This window comes from Bactrocera neohumeralis, chromosome 6 (assembly GCF_024586455.1).
Source record: "Bactrocera neohumeralis isolate Rockhampton chromosome 6, APGP_CSIRO_Bneo_wtdbg2-racon-allhic-juicebox.fasta_v2, whole genome shotgun sequence".
Taxonomy (NCBI): Eukaryota; Metazoa; Arthropoda; class Insecta; order Diptera; family Tephritidae; genus Bactrocera; species Bactrocera neohumeralis.
Window position 1 is genome coordinate 75,212,236 of NC_065923.1, and position 17,175 is coordinate 75,229,410.

Here is a 17,175-nt window from a genome sequence, read left to right on the forward strand (position 1 = left end):
AAAGTCACTTGAGATAACGTATTTCCGCAAATATAGTATCATATATGTATGTATGCATGTACCATTATTGAACAGGCAATAATGGGTGACCTTAATGGCAAATGCAGTTTAGAAATGTCAGTGCTGATTTCTATCACAGCTGACTTTCATACGGTTGAACAAGGGAAGCAAAAGAGTCGGTAATATATTACGGCAAAGGTTACAGATATAGTGCAAAGATTTTCATAGATTTACCAGAATTTTGGGTCAGAAGTGTAGGGTTAGCTGGGCATGCAAAGAGGTGGTTAGTGTCATGCGAGAACTCGTCAGGGTCGATTCTGGATAAGTAGGAGTTTATCCTGCTACAGTGTCTAGAACGAAGCTGCGCGTAGATTTTTCGATGGCCTCAAGTAGTGTTGTGTGGTTGACTTTATCACAGTCTTTTTGACAAGTCCAACGCCACGAACTATCTGGGCGTTTATGACGCTAAGTGCTGTGGTGGTCTGTGCACTTTACGGAAGTCATGCTGGTGATTCGCTAGACTCAAGGAGATGGGTGAAAGTCGGGAATAGCAAGGCCTCAAGTGTCTTCACTATTGGGGAAAGGAGAGTCGCCTTTGTTGGCGTGTTTTCCAGCTTTCAGTAATGGGACCACTCTTCCGATTGTCCACACATCGGGTATTTGAAGAGTGGTCAGTGACAGATAGAGGACTTTGGTGAGGAAACTTACTCCCGACGAGCCTTAATGCACCAGCATGTTTATTGCATCAGGCCCAAAGGATATGAAGACATTTTCTTTATTGACGTCACTCCGAACCTACATATCAGTGATCATTTGGCTTTGTCTACCGAAGTGTGCAGTGTGAATTGCCGGCAAAAATAGCACGCACACTTCCTCGGGGCCGAAGAGGCATGGCCATTGAATTGAAATTCAACTCGGTCATCATGCCTTTTCGGGTTCGACAAAGCCTTGACAGTAGCTTACTATCGCCGGCATGCCGATTACTCCAGCCGGTGTGAACCAAGTGGAAGCAGCTGCGATCACCTTGCCGAATTTTGGTTCCCCAACGATTACGTCCGTTAAAATGGATAGTGCGGTGAAGGTGTTTTCGGTATATTCTGTGAAGTCGACCCAATTAGTTTTGTTAATGTTAACGAAGATACGACTGTCCACAGCAATAAAGTCGAGTCTAACCCAAAACTAACCGTTCCAAACGGGGTTATATCGACGGTAACGACGGCCGTCGTGGGAATTGTATGGCGGCTATATTATATAGTGGTCCCATCAGAACAATGTTTCGAAGATGGTATCGTTCCCATGGAAAAAATTTTTTGGCAAACTTAATATACCCTGTTCAGTATATAATAAAAAGACAATCAAAGCTGAAACCAGAGTTCCACCGTCGAGAATCAGAATGCCAGCATACCCGAAATCACTGTAATTAATAATGCTATAAATAATGTACACACAAACATGTGATCCTCTTCGCCAGCAGAGAAAATTGTTTAGAATATTCTGCAGCAAAACGCTGGCATACAAATTGTGGAGTGACCCCAACACAAGAGTATGTCTGGCAGACGGCTATGCGTAACAAGAAAATCTTTGTGCCCAAAACAAAAACAGTTTTTAAGTATTTGTGCTACAACAAAAGGAATAACAAATAGCAAGACCAAAAAAATAGAAAATGCAGACGATACTTCAGAGCAGCTAAGGAAAGTACAACGATTGAGAAATCAATAAGTAACATCGATTTAGCCGAACTTTGAATGTGGAAAAGCGTGTGAAAATGCCAAATATACAACAAAACAAGCAGGCAGAAAATTTTCCCAAATAACCGATTATGCATTCATACATACATACATACAAGTGAGTGCGGCAAACTATTTTAGAACTAAGGCAGCAAATAACAAAAATACACAACAAACACCTTGATGAGTGATTCGTAAAGAGAGCTGTAGCTTTATTGTTAGGCTGGTGTATAAGGCTTTCTTGTCTCTGTACGTGGATAAGTGGGTGATATGTTACATAGATGGGGCATGTAAATGAAATGAAAAATGACATAGTATGACATTAAGTTACACATAAGCTAGCAAGTGTATAGAAAATGCATAAAACAGCAGTAAGGAGAATATTATGCCAAGTGGCAGTGGGCAACAGCAGGACAGCGCACGCAAAAACAGCAGAAGCAGCAAGATTACTACTGGTGGCTGAATTAGTGGCAAAATTTGTTGAAATGAGGGCAATTGGCAAGCCGCCAACTAAGCGACGAAGCAATCGGCAAAAAGTGGCAGGCAGTCAGAGCACAAAAAGCAATATTTTTATATACGCGCATATGTAAAATGTACATTGTACACACAGCAGCCAAAAAACGAAAATGTACAAAGTATTCGGCTATGACATGTACAACATGTAGCTATATATGTGTCCTACAGCAGGTGCACCCACAGCGATCACCCAAATGGCGGCTGACGTGAGTGCTAAGCGTTGGCCCTCGTTGACATGGGGACGACAGTTTTGGAGAGAATTTTATCACAGTGTAAACTGTAGTACAAAGCTTGGTGAAACTGGATTTTCTTTCCCAACTTTGTAATGGTAATATTTATATGTAGTTGCATATGTTTCTAAAATGTAATATTTTTATTAAAACCAAATATAACAATATTTGCGGTGTGACTGTGAAAAATAGCTACTTATGTTTAAGTTACATGAAAATTGTAGATTGCCACTTACCCCATAAGCCAGTCGACAGTGTCGCGCAAGTACTCCGGTATACGCTCCAGTTTGACGGCTGTGCGTTGCGTTTAAGCTAAAAAATGTTGTAGAGTATGCTGATAAGTTTGGTTGTTCGAACTGGAGGTGCTCAGCAGTAGGGCTTCCGCGCTTACACTTGTGCCTAATGATGTTAAAAACACTTACTGGTAGGTTGCTGGACCAGCTGCAGCGAGTGATTTATTAAAGGGGTGGGAGCACTAACAATATATGTTAAAACTACCACCAATATCACGAGCACTAAGCAGCAGCGCTATGACCTGGGCCACCGATAGCTGGTCGAAATACAACGAAAACATTCACTTGCACACTTATACCGATTTTATCTTACTCTTAATTGCTAAAATACTTCTTATATTTCACTTGTTTTCCAAACATAAATAATATTGAATAACGCAAAGAAAATAAATTGTGAAACACTTTTTTCTCACTGTTACTGCAACCACTTTCCTGTTTGTGTCCACTCGCCACTTTTTTCTTATTCGCTCAGTTATCGCTCTGCTTTTGCTTCGCAGCTTATTTCGACACTTTTTGACAATATTTCTTCGTCGCAGTGGAAATTCGAAATTCGTATGCACAAGATACCAAAGCAGAAACCATGAAAACGAATGAGATGACCATAAAAGACGTAACGATACGTAAGCAGATAAATGTTATTGCACTGCCAAGCAGAACTAACAAAAACAATCAACGACTACGTCACACAATACACACTAGCGCGAAAGAGAAAGCACTATTGTTTATCCAATTCGAATTTATTTGCTGTGTACAATATTTCAGTCCCACCAGTAGCACTATAGCGAGGTCAGATGTAAACGCGAAACAGCTGATCGCATGAAAATTATTCATCCACTCAACTTATTAAAGGTACACAGCATACATATGAATGCATCACATTAACGAGTTTTTTACCTTTGTCGTCTTATTTAACCGTGGACAACTGCATACTGACGCCAAATATTCGTGTATCTATTTTTAACTTTGAATACCGACGTCAGCACAGACTTTTGCTTGCTCAAAAATTAAGGATTTCGCAAAGAAGTTTTCAAACAAACCACTATTTTCGTTAAAGAAAAGTTGGTTCTGCTGCTGGCTTCCCAACCAGACAACTTTTCGGTCTCGAGTCTAGTTAGCCAATCTTTCTGGAATTCTTTTAGCTTGTTCTTCAGCAATTGGCACTATCCTTGATTCGTATTTGCACTGCTTATCAAGAATTATTGCGCATTATTTTTGAACACTTTTTCGGAAAAATATAAATTGCAAACCATCTCAAAACACATTTATGCAATTGGTTCGCCTATGTGTAAGTGTATTTCTTATATTTTAATACACAATTTTAATTCAATATTTTATAATTCGAAGCTTATCGGCGACACTCAAATACTTGCAAACTTCCTTGCAGAAATTGGCAAAACAACACACGAACACGATAAAGAAAAGGAAGGTGATAAAGCATCACAGTGCTGCCGTATATTCAATAACACGCACAGGGTGGTACTTGTAGAAATAATTTTCGAAATGCTCAACATAAAGTTTACATAACAGTATATTATTATAAAATTTATTTAGTTAAACTTTAAGGTGTTATACTTTTGTACTGAAGAATGAATATCTATCTAAATTTGAAACAACGTTCTAAAAAGATACGGCAACATAACATTTTCCATGAATTTCATTTCATCTTTTACAACAGCTGTTTTTGACATTTGATTGTATAAGAAAAATGTGAAAACAACATCGTAATTTGTGAAACTACTAGAATCATACAGCTGGAGGAATTTAACGCGCTTACATAAAATGGTAATCTCTTTGGAGTACTTTCTTGCTGTTATTTATTCACCAATCTAATTAATCTCGCAGGCAAGTTCTATTATTGTTGCCGGCATTGGATTGGCCGCGGTTGGTTTTGCTGGCAAGCACCTTATGCGCCGCATGCCTGCTATGGCCACTAAATTGAATGAGACCATGAAAAACCTGCCAAAATTTGATGCGGAAACTTTAGCGAACTCAAAGTATTACAAAGGTGGTTTCGATCCGAAAATGAATAAACGTGAGGCGTCTTTAATCTTGGGCGTGAGTCCCAGTGCGTCTAAATTGAAGGTTAGTCCGCTTGCTATGTCTCAAACATTTACAGTGTCCAATAATATGCTTTTTGGTGGATAGATAAAGGACGCGCATAAAAAGATTATGTTACTGAATCATCCTGATCGCGGTGGCTCACCTTATTTGGCAGCAAAGATTAATGAAGCCAAAGATTTCATGGATAACGTCAAATGAGCGTTACGAATTGGAAGTGTAAAATAAAGTAGTGTTTTAAATTTAGCAATAGTGGAGAAGCAAAATAATTTTAAATTCATGTTTTGGTTATTTTATAGAAAATAAAGTCACCAATGTCATTATCTTCGAGTTTTTTTTTTTAAATTTCCGAAATTTTTTTTAAATTTCCCCAATTTTTTTTTTGTAAAATTTCCCCAAAATTTGTGTTAAGTATTCCAAATTTTTTTAAAATTTTCCCCAATTTTTGGGCCTACTTCTAATGCGTAGGCAACATTGCTGGCCCCAACTTTCTCCGCATCCCAAATATGTGTTGACGTAGACAAATGTCAAAAATCACTCGACAAGTGGTTGGAGCAACAGTTCTGCAGCAAGTGCTTTTACTTGTTTGTTTTTACCCCACAATTTAAGCCAACAATTTTACAAGTAAGCTGCTAAATATATAAATTAAATATAGTCAATTTTATTTATATATTTATAGTATATTGTTTTATACAGTTTCCCTTGTAATCGCGCTGCAAGCAGTAATAACACAACACAATGCGCCAACTTCGCGGTAAGGTGAAAGAGACACGCAAGCAGAAGAAGGAGCGTAAACTGGAGAACTTGGAGATACAAAATCAGTTGAAAACCGTTGTAATACCAGCAGTTTGCGTCTTTGCGCTACTCATTGTGGTCTTCGTCTATTTCAAAACACGCCCGGCTGTCGAGGTGTAAATTTAGTGTATATACGAGGAATTGTGCGTGTCCAGAAATGTGTGCCTTCAATGGCGCAAACGAATACTAGCTTAAGCGCCCTGAACAGCAACAGGCAATAAGAATTTTTTAACGTTACTGATGGGGAAATGCTCAATGGCACTTTTCCGATTCTTAGAATATGTATGGCGTACATATGTGTGGACTGAGGTGCAAAGTTCGCTAAAAATATTACCCTGAAAATTTTAAATTTATTTTTGAGACTTTACAAATTGCATAGTTATAATATGTCTGTTCATCCCACCACTTGTTGAGTGTCCACTGCTTTTCTAGCATGTCACAGAAGCCCGTGTTTTTTAAAGAAAACACCTGTACAAATATAAGACCAGTTGACGCCAGTACTTCTCCTACTTAGTAATAGTTTATATACTTAATACATATGTAGATTTGTGCGCATATACTATTTATTTAGACTATATATTGTTATATATGTATTTTAATACATGTATATGTATGTACATATGTATAATGCTGTCTGTTGAAGAAAAAATAATAAATATTTTATATAAATGTTAGGTGAATACCTTGTTTTTTAGTATACTCTAAAATGCTTTCAATGCACCACGTACATATGTATGTAAATTCATGCATATGTGAGATTTATCATTACGTTAACCAATTGATAACGTGTTTTTATACCCTGAACAGGTTATACACGAAGGATCGCTCAGTTTTTGAGATATCGATCTAAAATTTTGCACACGTGCTTTTCTCACAAAGAAGCTGCTCATTTGTCGGTATCATCGATATCGGACCACTCTAGCATATAGCTGTCGAACAAACTGAACGTTCAAAATCAAGTTGTTGTATGGAAAAGTTTTTAATTTGACGAGATATCTTAACGAAATTTTGCACATATAATTCTCTAAGGTAACGCTACAATCTCCAAAGAAATTGTTCAGATCGGTCCACTATAGCATATAGCTGCCGTACAAACTGAATGCTCAAAATCAAGTTCTTGTACGGAAATTTTTTTATTTTAAATGATATTTTCATGAAATTTGGCAAGGATTATTTTCTAAAGCAACAACACAATTTCCAAAGAAATTTTTAAGATCGGACCACTATAGCATATAGCTGCCATACAAACGGTATATGCAAAATCAAGTTCTTGTATGAAAACTTGTATGGGATTACATAGCTTCGTTGCTGCCGAAGTTAAAATTTTTTCTTGTTTTACTTGTTGTTGTATTTTAAAACGCTTTAAGTGTTCAGCAAGCATATGCAAACACACATCTCTAAGTAAAGCCTTATCAAGAGTTCAAGGGCGAGTAACAGTACACACTCACCTCACTCTACTTACCAATTGTAATCTTCAACTTTTTCATAAATTTTATTAAAATGCCATTTTTTTATTAATTTTGTATACATTTATTTGTTATATTTTAAATTTTCATAATCATCACATTCTCTTCTACATCTTCTCACAAGTGTCAGTTGCATATTCATATACTAAATATATATGTACGTATGTATATCTATAATATGTTCATAAATTAAAGAAGTTGAATTAATGCTTGTATTTAATTTGCATATAAATATATACTATGTAGCACATGATTTCAGTAAGAGGTCATAACTACAGCTAACACACTGACTTATGCTTACAGCATAAATGCATGCATACACTATTATTTTTCCCATTAATTAACGGTAATTAAATTAAACGAATATGCAAACATCGGTACAGAAACATACATCAGGCTTTTGTTCAGCCCAAAGGTATGCTTTAATTTTATATTTGAATTTTCGAAAACGTCAGTATTCGAATTTTCGAAAACGTACGATTCTAAAATATTTTTGAAATTTATTTTTTAAGCTACATTATTTCAGTAGCACTTTGAGTCAACCTAAAGGTATGCTTAAATTTGATATTCGAAATTTTGGAAAACGAGAATATTCGAAAATGTTTTTGAAATTTTTTTTAAATACCAAAATTACGTAAACGTTGGCATTCGAATTTTTTTTTTTTTTAATTTTTCAAACAAAAAATATATGCCATATCGAGTTTATTGCAAGTAATAACGGAACTTTATGAAACAAAACGATTCTTATGCGTTGAAAATTCTTTGATCTTTGTAAAAATTGTATGGTTTCATTATCTTATGCTTATAATTTTACACAGATTTTACGTATACTTCACGGTTTCAGCAGGTATAAAAGTATGTTTGTTTGTGTTGGTAATATTTCTTACTTTTCATATTTTTGCATTTTATCAACTTTCATTTGAATTTGTGATATTTTATTATAACCAAAAAATAAACATATTTTTTTTATAGGCTCAAAACAAAATACTTTTTAAAACCGAAAAATATCATATTTTCTAAAACCAAAGAAAACAAATATTTTCAAAACCAAAGGTAATTTCTTTTATACCCAAAATATATTTAAGACTCCAAAACCACAATATTTTTTAGAACCAAAAAAAAAAAAAATTTTAAAACCAAAAAAAAGTTTTTAAGCCAAGAGGCATTTTTTAACAAAAATATTTTTTACAACCCAAAATATTTTTTAAAACGTAAAATGAAAAAATATTTTAAAACCAAAAAAAAAATATTTTTTAAAACCAAAAGAAATGTTTAAAACACAAAATATTTTGTAAACTCCAAAAAAATATTTTAAAACCAAAAAAAAAATAATTTTTAAAACCAATCGAAATTATTTATAGCCAAAAAATTTTTAGAACAAAAAAAAATATTAATTATTATTTTTGTATGTATTTTGAGACCAAAAAAATTGTATACCCAAAATATTTTGCACTTTTTTTATACAATTTTATTGAGTCACCATGCAAGTATCGCTGTAAAAATAATTTTTCATTAACATTTTCGTATTCTAAGACTTCCCTAAAGTGCCGTTATGCCTATGCTTACATTATTTTTGTTTTCAGTATTATTTATTTATTTATTTTTTTAACCATTTTAAACACACGCAATTGTAAAAACCAAAAACAAACATATTACAGTTATTTTAATACATAAGTATATCAGTTTTGTTTTTATTAGAAAATGTTTACATATATAAATTATTATAAACTTATAAGGTAAATACTTCATTAGAGCGCCTAAAATGCTGCTACACTTCTCAACACACACAATTTTTTCGCAGTTAATAGTAGTTTAAATATAATACAGAAATATGCACTCAACGGACATGCGTTTACAACAAAAATTTTATACGAAAGAAAAAAATCAAAGCTGTCACAAAATTAATTTTTTCACTCCCACACTTACACAGAGTGCACACACACACAAGCAAACGCACATACATACACACATTAGTTAAACATGGCTCACCCTCACATGCACGCACACATACACACATATCGCCATTTTGTATGTATTTTTAAGCATAATTGCTGGTACATAAGTATTAATTTAAATTAATTCATTATATAATTTTATGCTTAACGGCTATTGAATTTTTTATAACTGTTTTCTTGTTTACGTATATAAATGATTTGCTTCGCCTCAAGTTCAATTTATAATTTTCTCCCATACTTATGCTAAAAATGTTTGTTCTGGTAATTTTGTTGTTGTAAATAAGTAATTATAATACAAGTTTACATAGAAATGCGCCTAAAAGCAGACCTTCACTCAGCATGCACTAACTGTTGTAGTTTTGGCAGATATTTGAAAGTTCTTAACTTCAATGCTAGGTTTTTTTCGAGTTATTGATATTAAGGTAGGTTAATATTACTAAATCGCCTAAAAGTATGCTACAATGAAGCTTTGAAAATGCAACGCTTGCATGCCAATCTTAGGAAATATTATGGCCACACTCTGGCTAACAACTTGCTTAATTTCGGTATAATACACGTTTAAATAAAAATGCGCCTAAAAGCAGAAATTGACTTGAAAAAGTTCAGAAAATTTAGCACAACACTGTAGTGTTGGAAGATATTTGTAAGTTTTTGAACTTCATCACTTGGCTTTTGAGTTTAGAGTTCGAGTTATTGATATTTAGATGGGTTGATAACACTAAAGCGCTTAAAGTTATGCTACAATGAAAAATTGAAAGTACAGAAATGCGACATGTCAATCGCAAAATGATGGGCAACCTCTGGCTAATAACCTGTTGGGTGCTTGAACTTCATTGCTAGGCTTTTGTTCGAGTCATAGATATTTACCTAGGTTGTTATTACTATAGCGCCTAAAAGTATGTTACAGTGAAGCTTTGAAAATGCAGCGTTTACGGCAAAATTAATAATAATATTTTTAGAGCGTACAATTTTCGCCTTAAATTAAAATAAAAACAATTTTTCATGTTCTAAAACAAATCACTTTTCCCGCCTGAAAGCATGCTACGCATTTTTTTGTTCTAAAACAAATCACTTTCTTCCACCTGAAAGCATGCTGCACTATTTTCACACCATACTTCCGCCTGCACAATTTCCACGCTCCATCCAGTGCTGTCACTTAACCTCAAGATACAAAATATAAATTATAATTCATACAAATTCGACGCGATGCACTCCGACGCCGCACTCTGTTTGTCCGTGTCCTTAATACGACTTAAGCAATAGCAACAACAACGCATCACAGCATATCGGCAACAACACCACCAAACCACGCCATATATAATGGCAGCAAATACAATAACAACGCACGCCGCAAAGTCATTTTAGGCGCCGTCTTCGCGCCTGCATTGCCACTACCGCTCTTCTCCTCATTCAAATCATTATCATCGTCGGCATCCTCGTCCTCGTCAATGGAGTTCGTATCACCGCCAGCAGCGGTTTCAACACCCGCACCGACGCTGCCTGGATATTTGGGACGTGTCGTATGCGAGCTGTCTGTAATGCGACGCTCTTCCACATCTTCTTCATCCTCGTCATCGATATTATTCGCTGGCATAGAGCCCGGACGATCGGTGGGTTTCATATGTGGTGGCGTGAATGGACCGCCGCTGAGTCCGGAGCCCTCATCGTCATCCTCGTCATCGCTGCCTGCGCCAGAGCCAGCACCGCTGCCATAGAGCGCATCTTCTGTAACGGAACGTCATAAATGATGAGTTTTTTGTGGCGCTAAAAAGTATGCAATGTTTTTTTTTTTGGACTTACCTTGATCACTCCAGTCTACGTCCTGCCCATTGTACGCATTACGCAGATGATTGATAACATTCTTCAGGTAGAAAAGTTGTGTGGCAACTTGTGAAGTTTGACTCGTAGTGGCCGGATTGCCAGGGAATTCGGGATTGCGGCTCTGTTCGCTTGTCACCGGATGCATATATCTGCAGCGTAAGAGAGTAAAAGTTTAAAATTTGTTTCCAAAGCAATGTATGTGTGCGTCACCCACCTATCGATCGTGTGTCCGTTCCAGCACATGCCGTCGACATCCGACGACGTGGAGATCTCGTCATTGCTGCAAATCTGATGTGGCAGATTCGACCAGAACTTCTTCGACTCCTTCACACGCTGCCGAATCTCGCGCACCAACTTATCGAGATTCGGATCGCGTCCATTATCATCGTCGTTCTTGCGATTTTGCTGGTTCTTGCGACGCTGTTGCTTGTCGCGTCCACCGCTACGGCCACCACCATTGCTCGCCGCGCCACCGCCACCGCCAACACCAGCATCATCATTTGTCTTATCGCCATCCGCACTCTGCTCGTCCGTGATGGGCTCAGCGGCGCGCCGTTCACGCAATACAATCGCATCGTCAACGTCTGCGTCAATGTCCAAAATATCCGATTCGATTTGCTCGGTTGGCACGTCCAGCGTGGCGCGTTTGCGTATCACTTTCGAATCGGAGCTCGTCAAAATGATGGATGATGACTGCGCTTGCGGCTGTTGTATGGCAACGGGTTGGCTAAACTTGGGATTGACGGCGCGGCGCGTGCGGCCGATGCTTGGACGTCCGCAGCCCTCGAAAACACGCGAGGTGATGGATTGGCTGGACTCCTGTAGGAGGCGAGAAGGAATAGGTGTTCAAAAAAATTAAAAATAATTTGAAAAAGAGTTTTTGTAAAGTTAAAAGTCCCCACTATGACACATAGTTGGCGCTACTAGAATTAAATCCAATTTAAATTAGCCCTAACCTACAAAAGTTTGAAGCAAGAACTTGGCTTGGTGACGTGTTGCCGTACACAAAATCAACTTTCACGAATTGGTATACTAAGTTTAGTGTTAAAATGAGCTCCAAAGGCAGTGAACACAGTGGACGCCCAAAAGAGTTTGTTATTGACGAAAACGTCAAAAGAGTCCACAAAATAATTCTGGATGACCGTAAAGTGGAGTTGTTGTGGTAGCAGGCACTTCACAGATATCAACATTCCGTAGACTACATCGTTCATGAATATTCAGGTATGAGACAGCTCTGTGCAAAGTAGATGTCGCGCGAGCTCCCTTTTGACAGAAAACAACGACGAATTGATGATTCGGACGAGTTTTTGGATATGTTCCAACTTAATAAACCCGAGTTTTGGAGTCGATATGTGACAATTGCTGAAACATAGCTCCATCATTTCACTCCGAAGTCCAATCGACAGTCATCCGAGTGGACTGCCCACTATGAACTCGCTCCAAAGCGTGGGAAAACGCAACAGGCGATTAGCAAGGTTACGGTGCCTGTATTTTAGGATGCGGATGGAGTAATTTTTATTGACTACCTAGAACGAGGAAGTGCCAGCAACTATTAAAGAACGTTATTGGAACGTTTGAAGAACTAAATCGCCGAAAATCAGCGGCATGCGAAAAAAAAGAAAGTGCTGTTCCACTAAGACAATGGCACCGTGTCACAAGCCAGGAAGTATGATGGCAAAAATCCTCTGAATGCTCCAGATCTGGTCCCCTGCGGCTTTTTCTGTTCTCAGATCTCAAAAGGATGTCGGCTAAGAAGAAATTTTTGACTATTTCTTGTTCCCAGACCTCAGAAGAATGGTCGCAGTGAAGAATTGTTCGATTATTTTCTGTTCTCAAATCTCAAAAGAAAGTTCGCTGTGAAGAAATTTTCGGTCGAATGAAGAGATGATCGTCGAAGTTTTTATTTGAGGTTATAGCATACAACTAGGCGCGAGACAACATAGTTTATAATATAACAAGTCAATTGAAAAGGTCTGCGGGCATTTCATGTGGCCGGGGACTTTTAAATGGAACAATTTTTATTATAAATTATGTAATATACATTATTATAATTATCTATCGCGCCTAGAAGTAGACTATAAACTCAAAAAATGTTTTCACATATTATAAATATAAATGTATGCAATCACAGCATGCGCACGAAAACATAACATAAATTTTTTTATTGAAATATATGGAAAATTTACAACAACAACAACAAAGTGGTATACAACAACAAAACACAGAAAACCACAGCCGCGTCGTTGGTTTCGCCGCAGACATATACGTCTGTGGAAGCGCTAAAAAAAGCAGTGTGCTTATGGAAGCAACAATTTCGAAAATGTGTACCGTAATATATACATATACATATGTACGCATGTAGCGCTACATCTGTGTAATGTTGTCAACCACAATTCACCTACTTTCAGCGCAAAAGACGCGCAATGGCAAGAGATTTACCCAACTGAATAATGGAAAATGATAAGCGTATAGTGAAATATGATGAATTACCACTTGATAGCCAACAAATACAACTACAAAAGTGGCACAGTTATATACAATAAAGCATAACGCACAAACGCACGCAGCTATCTCAAGCCCAACGCTGTTGATAGAGTGCCATAACGCATCAAGTACTGAGCAAATATGACTGGAGGAGCGCTCAAGCTCACTTGCAAGCGTAGATACCTACTACAGTACATACACATACATACAAATATATTTACAAGCGCATATCTAATCACTGGCAGCGCCGCGTTGAAAGCGCTCCACTGCAAGTTGCCACTCGAAGCGCGCATATCTCACGTTGGCACGCATTCTCATAGTTACCGGCATGCCAATTATACGCCAGTGCATATATGTATGTATGTATGTCTGTATGTGTGTGTCTGTTGGCCGATTGCAGCAAGTTAACCACAAAAGTGGTTTTCAATAGCTGCTATAGGCGCGTATATCATATTCTCTATGCGCTGGCGTGTTGACACCTTCCCGGTAGGCCCACACACACACGCACACATTCACAAATGTACACTTAAGCGCTTGCTGGTGTTAACTCAACACTTTGTTTGGCTTTCAGCTACCAATAATCGATTATTATGTGTCCACTGTGTGTGTGTTGCATGCGCTGCCGTGCAATGAAAGTGAAATGTCTGACAACTTAATGCTATCAATTACAGGAAATCAGATAAAAACGCATACGTCGGTATATATTTATCATAATGTGGCAGCTTACTGCATATTAGCTATTGTATGCGGTTGCAGTTTTGTTTGCTTACATTACACTCACTTAACTAGCGGTATCATATGAATATTTGAAAATGTTTCATATTAGCTAATCTGTGTTCGCGTAAGCGGAACAGACATTAGAAGTCATTCAAGGTCCTTGTAGATGGGTTTGAACAAAAAGTTTCTTACTGGTAGTGTGATCGTTAAGATTTGTGCATACTTATTTATTATTATCTCTTTTTATATTTTTTTTTTGTTTACTACTTATATAATCATTAATATATTCATTCTGATTAGCATTTTCGTAATAATCATAATAAAACAGGTTGCAATTTCAATACCAATACCAGTATCTATAGCAATATATAGTACTAATCTCAATACAAATACCAATACTATTCCTAATACTGAAACCAATACCAATACCAGTATCAGTACTAATACCAATGCAAATGCCATTACCTATACAAAAACCAATACCTATACCAGTATCAATACCAAAACCAATAAAAATAACCAATACCAGTACCAGTTCAAATACCAATACCAGTACCAGCACTAATACCAATACAATTACCATTTCCTAACTAAAACCAATACCAATCTCAATACACCAATACCAATACCAAATCTCAATATAAATATCAATACAATTCCTGATACAAAGTCAATACCAGTACCAATACTTATATCAAAACCAACAAAATTACCATCACCTATACTAAAACCAATGACAATATCAATCCCAATACAAATACCAATTCCAGCACCAGTACTAATCTGAATACAAATACCAACACCAACGTCAATCTTAATACAAATATCAATACCAATACCAATCTCAATGCAAATGCCAATACCAATACCATTACTAATACCAAAATAAGTACCAATGGCAATATTAATAACAATACTAATAACATTAACAATAAAACTACCTTTATCTGTACTAAAACCAATGCCAATACCAGTACCAATACCATTACTAATACCATTATTAATATCAATCTCAATATAAATACCAGCAAATATACTAAAACCAATATCATGACTATTACCAATACCATTACTAATTCCATTACCAATACCAATACTATTATCTATACAAATTACAATACCAGTACCAGTGGCAATGCAAGTAATAATACTAATAGCAATACCCATTAGCAAACGTTACCAAATCTAATGTCAAAGCATATGGCCATGCCTACACCTTACCATTTCCAATACCAATACCTCGATTACATCAATACTTCTAATAACCAGTAACGAAATTTCAATACTAATTACAATACTAATACTTCTACAGAATCCCAATACCACGGATTTTCGAAAACCTATAAAATTAAACTCAACTTCGGTCTCCAATAATGCCTTTACTTCCAGAGAAGAGTGAAAAAGGGGTTAGAGGGGCAGCGATACAGCAATAAGTATGTATACGCATGAGTTTAAACTACAAAATCGAGGTGGTGCTGGAGTCTTTTCACCAAATTTGATACTAGAATCACCATCCGACAGCCAGACCACCGCAGTATCTTCTAAGCGGTCACAGCGATTACAGATTGCCTACCAATTTTTTTAACTTTCGAATCACTATAGTCTCTTGATAAACGAGGAAAACACCGCGACCTTAGGTCTGTTATGCCCTCTACTAATCAGATGACAATAGTATTTTAGGGTTAAATCAAAGATAGCGAAAGAATGTCTAGATCTGCTATGGGGTCTAGTTACCTATTTCACGATAAACCTGCAATGGGTTCAAGGATATAGTGATATTCCTAGCTCTGGGCGAACTAGCCAGAGCAGGCACCACACTACCATTAGACGCCAAAAAAGTATAAAAAGGTAATTTATATGCCTCTGGCTCTGGTTAAGATTTAGTTGAGTCTCGGTGGACAAATTCCTAATTTGTTCAACAATCAGGCAAACGTGGCATGAATGGAATATGAGCCGCACATACGGTCCATTAAAATGCAAAAAGGAGTGCCATATGAACTCTAATAGGACTGCTTACAGGTCCCTGTATAATTGGCAGACATATCAGCAGCCAGCGATACCATACAATAACTATTGTAGCAGCTGACAAGAGGTCGTAGAAGAAAAGACTATAGAACAGCTTTTATGGCATAAATTTTATGCGAAGTCTTGCGACTTTGGTAAAAATATTATGTTTCAGAGGTTGCAAAAGTAAAACTTTTTATATTGATGAACTTCAGTAGGAGCTCTTGGTGGTTCAGAGGTGAAAGGACAAGTGACTATAGAACATTCAGAGAGAACATAATAAAGTGTGAGCATTTTAGTCCCGGTGGTTTTACAATTGGCTTTGAGAATCTTTAAGCCTACCTACCTACGTTTCTCTATCAACAGACAGCCTATACAATCTCCATTGCTTACGTATTCGCTATAAACTCGTAAAGCGAATAAAATTGTTTAAAAATTTACATAATGGCTGTGTTTATTGGTGCAACACCCGTCGTGTTTGCTTTGAAGTACTGATTTATCTGCCTACACAACAATTGCTCAAGGTCTCAACCAAAATAAACCGCTAGTCGAAATGAGAACTAACCAAATGTTATATCTTGTTTACCAGCAATAAATTAAGCGGATTTCTATGAATTTTCAATAGGAAAATTTGCTGCAGATAATATTTGCAGATAACCCATTTTCGCGCCAAAAATAATACACAAGTAAACAACGCGAACTAAATAGAGCAATTTAGGGCAATAAATTATGGCATGCGTTACGAAAATAACGGGTGATCCAAGTGGAGGTACTTTTTTTCGAGATCTTAAATTGAAAGCGTACAAAATACAGCTTGTGTAAGAACTGAAGCCGATCGACTTTCCCAAGCGACATCGCTTCGCTTTAGTAGCTCTTTAACAGTTCCAAGAAGATCCGACGTTTTCGAGCCAAATTTTGTTCAGCGATGAGGTCCATTTCTGGCTCAATGGGTATGTAAACAAGCATTTGGAACGAAGCGCAAACTGAAGGAATTGAAGAACTGCCACGGATTGATGTGATTTGTGGGCCAGTAAAATAATCATCGGTCCATATTTCTTCAAAAAATTATGCCGATGAGAACTTAAGCGTCAATAGCGACCATTATCGCA

The 17,175-nt window shown here is 36.8% G+C and overlaps 3 protein-coding genes across 5 annotated transcripts in view; 2 read left to right on the forward strand and 1 right to left on the reverse strand.

Annotated features, from left to right (window-relative positions):
* The first annotated feature begins 4,429 nt into the window (after positions 1 to 4,429).
* On the forward strand, positions 4,430 to 5,147 carry LOC126761797 (mitochondrial import inner membrane translocase subunit TIM14). The gene is made up of 3 exons (XM_050478200.1): positions 4,430 to 4,548; positions 4,609 to 4,848; positions 4,912 to 5,147. The coding sequence occupies exons 1-3, from the start codon at positions 4,546 to 4,548 to the stop codon at positions 5,023 to 5,025; spliced, it is 357 nt and encodes a 118-aa protein (XP_050334157.1). The 5' UTR covers positions 4,430 to 4,545; the 3' UTR covers positions 5,026 to 5,147.
* A 94-nt stretch (positions 5,148 to 5,241) lies between these two features.
* LOC126761798 (single-pass membrane and coiled-coil domain-containing protein 4 homolog) lies at positions 5,242 to 6,299 on the forward strand. 2 transcript variants are annotated; one of them, XM_050478202.1, is made up of 2 exons: positions 5,242 to 5,448; positions 5,504 to 6,299. In XM_050478202.1, exon 2 carries the CDS (start codon positions 5,563 to 5,565, stop codon positions 5,737 to 5,739), a length of 177 nt encoding a protein of 58 aa, XP_050334159.1. In that variant the 5' UTR covers positions 5,242 to 5,448; positions 5,504 to 5,562; the 3' UTR covers positions 5,740 to 6,299. The 2 variants fall into 2 exon arrangements, with proteins under 2 accessions (XP_050334159.1, XP_050334158.1); XM_050478201.1 differs by having other exon boundaries at positions 5,521 to 6,299.
* A 2,438-nt stretch (positions 6,300 to 8,737) lies between these two features.
* Positions 8,738 to 17,175, reverse strand: part of LOC126761787 (glypican-6) — a 140,247-nt gene continuing 131,809 nt past the window's right edge. For both annotated transcript variants that reach the window (XM_050478171.1, XM_050478172.1), the window contains 3 exons: positions 11,076 to 11,680; positions 10,841 to 11,010; positions 8,738 to 10,765 (listed from right to left, as the gene is read on the reverse strand). In XM_050478171.1, the coding sequence (XP_050334128.1) occupies positions 10,317 to 10,765; positions 10,841 to 11,010; positions 11,076 to 11,680 (1,224 nt within the window). In that variant the 3' untranslated portion in view covers positions 8,738 to 10,316. The remainder of the gene's footprint in view (positions 10,766 to 10,840; positions 11,011 to 11,075; positions 11,681 to 17,175) is intronic.

Coding starts and splice junctions, on each gene's coding strand:
- LOC126761797 (XM_050478200.1), top strand. Junction 4,849..4,911: donor CCAGTGCGTCTAAATTGAAG/GTTAGTCCGCTT, acceptor TTTGGTGGATAG/ATAAAGGACGCGCATAAAAA.
- LOC126761798 (XM_050478202.1), top strand. CDS start 5,563: ATGCGCCAACTTCGCGGTAAGGTGAAAGAGACACGCAAGCAGAAGAAG.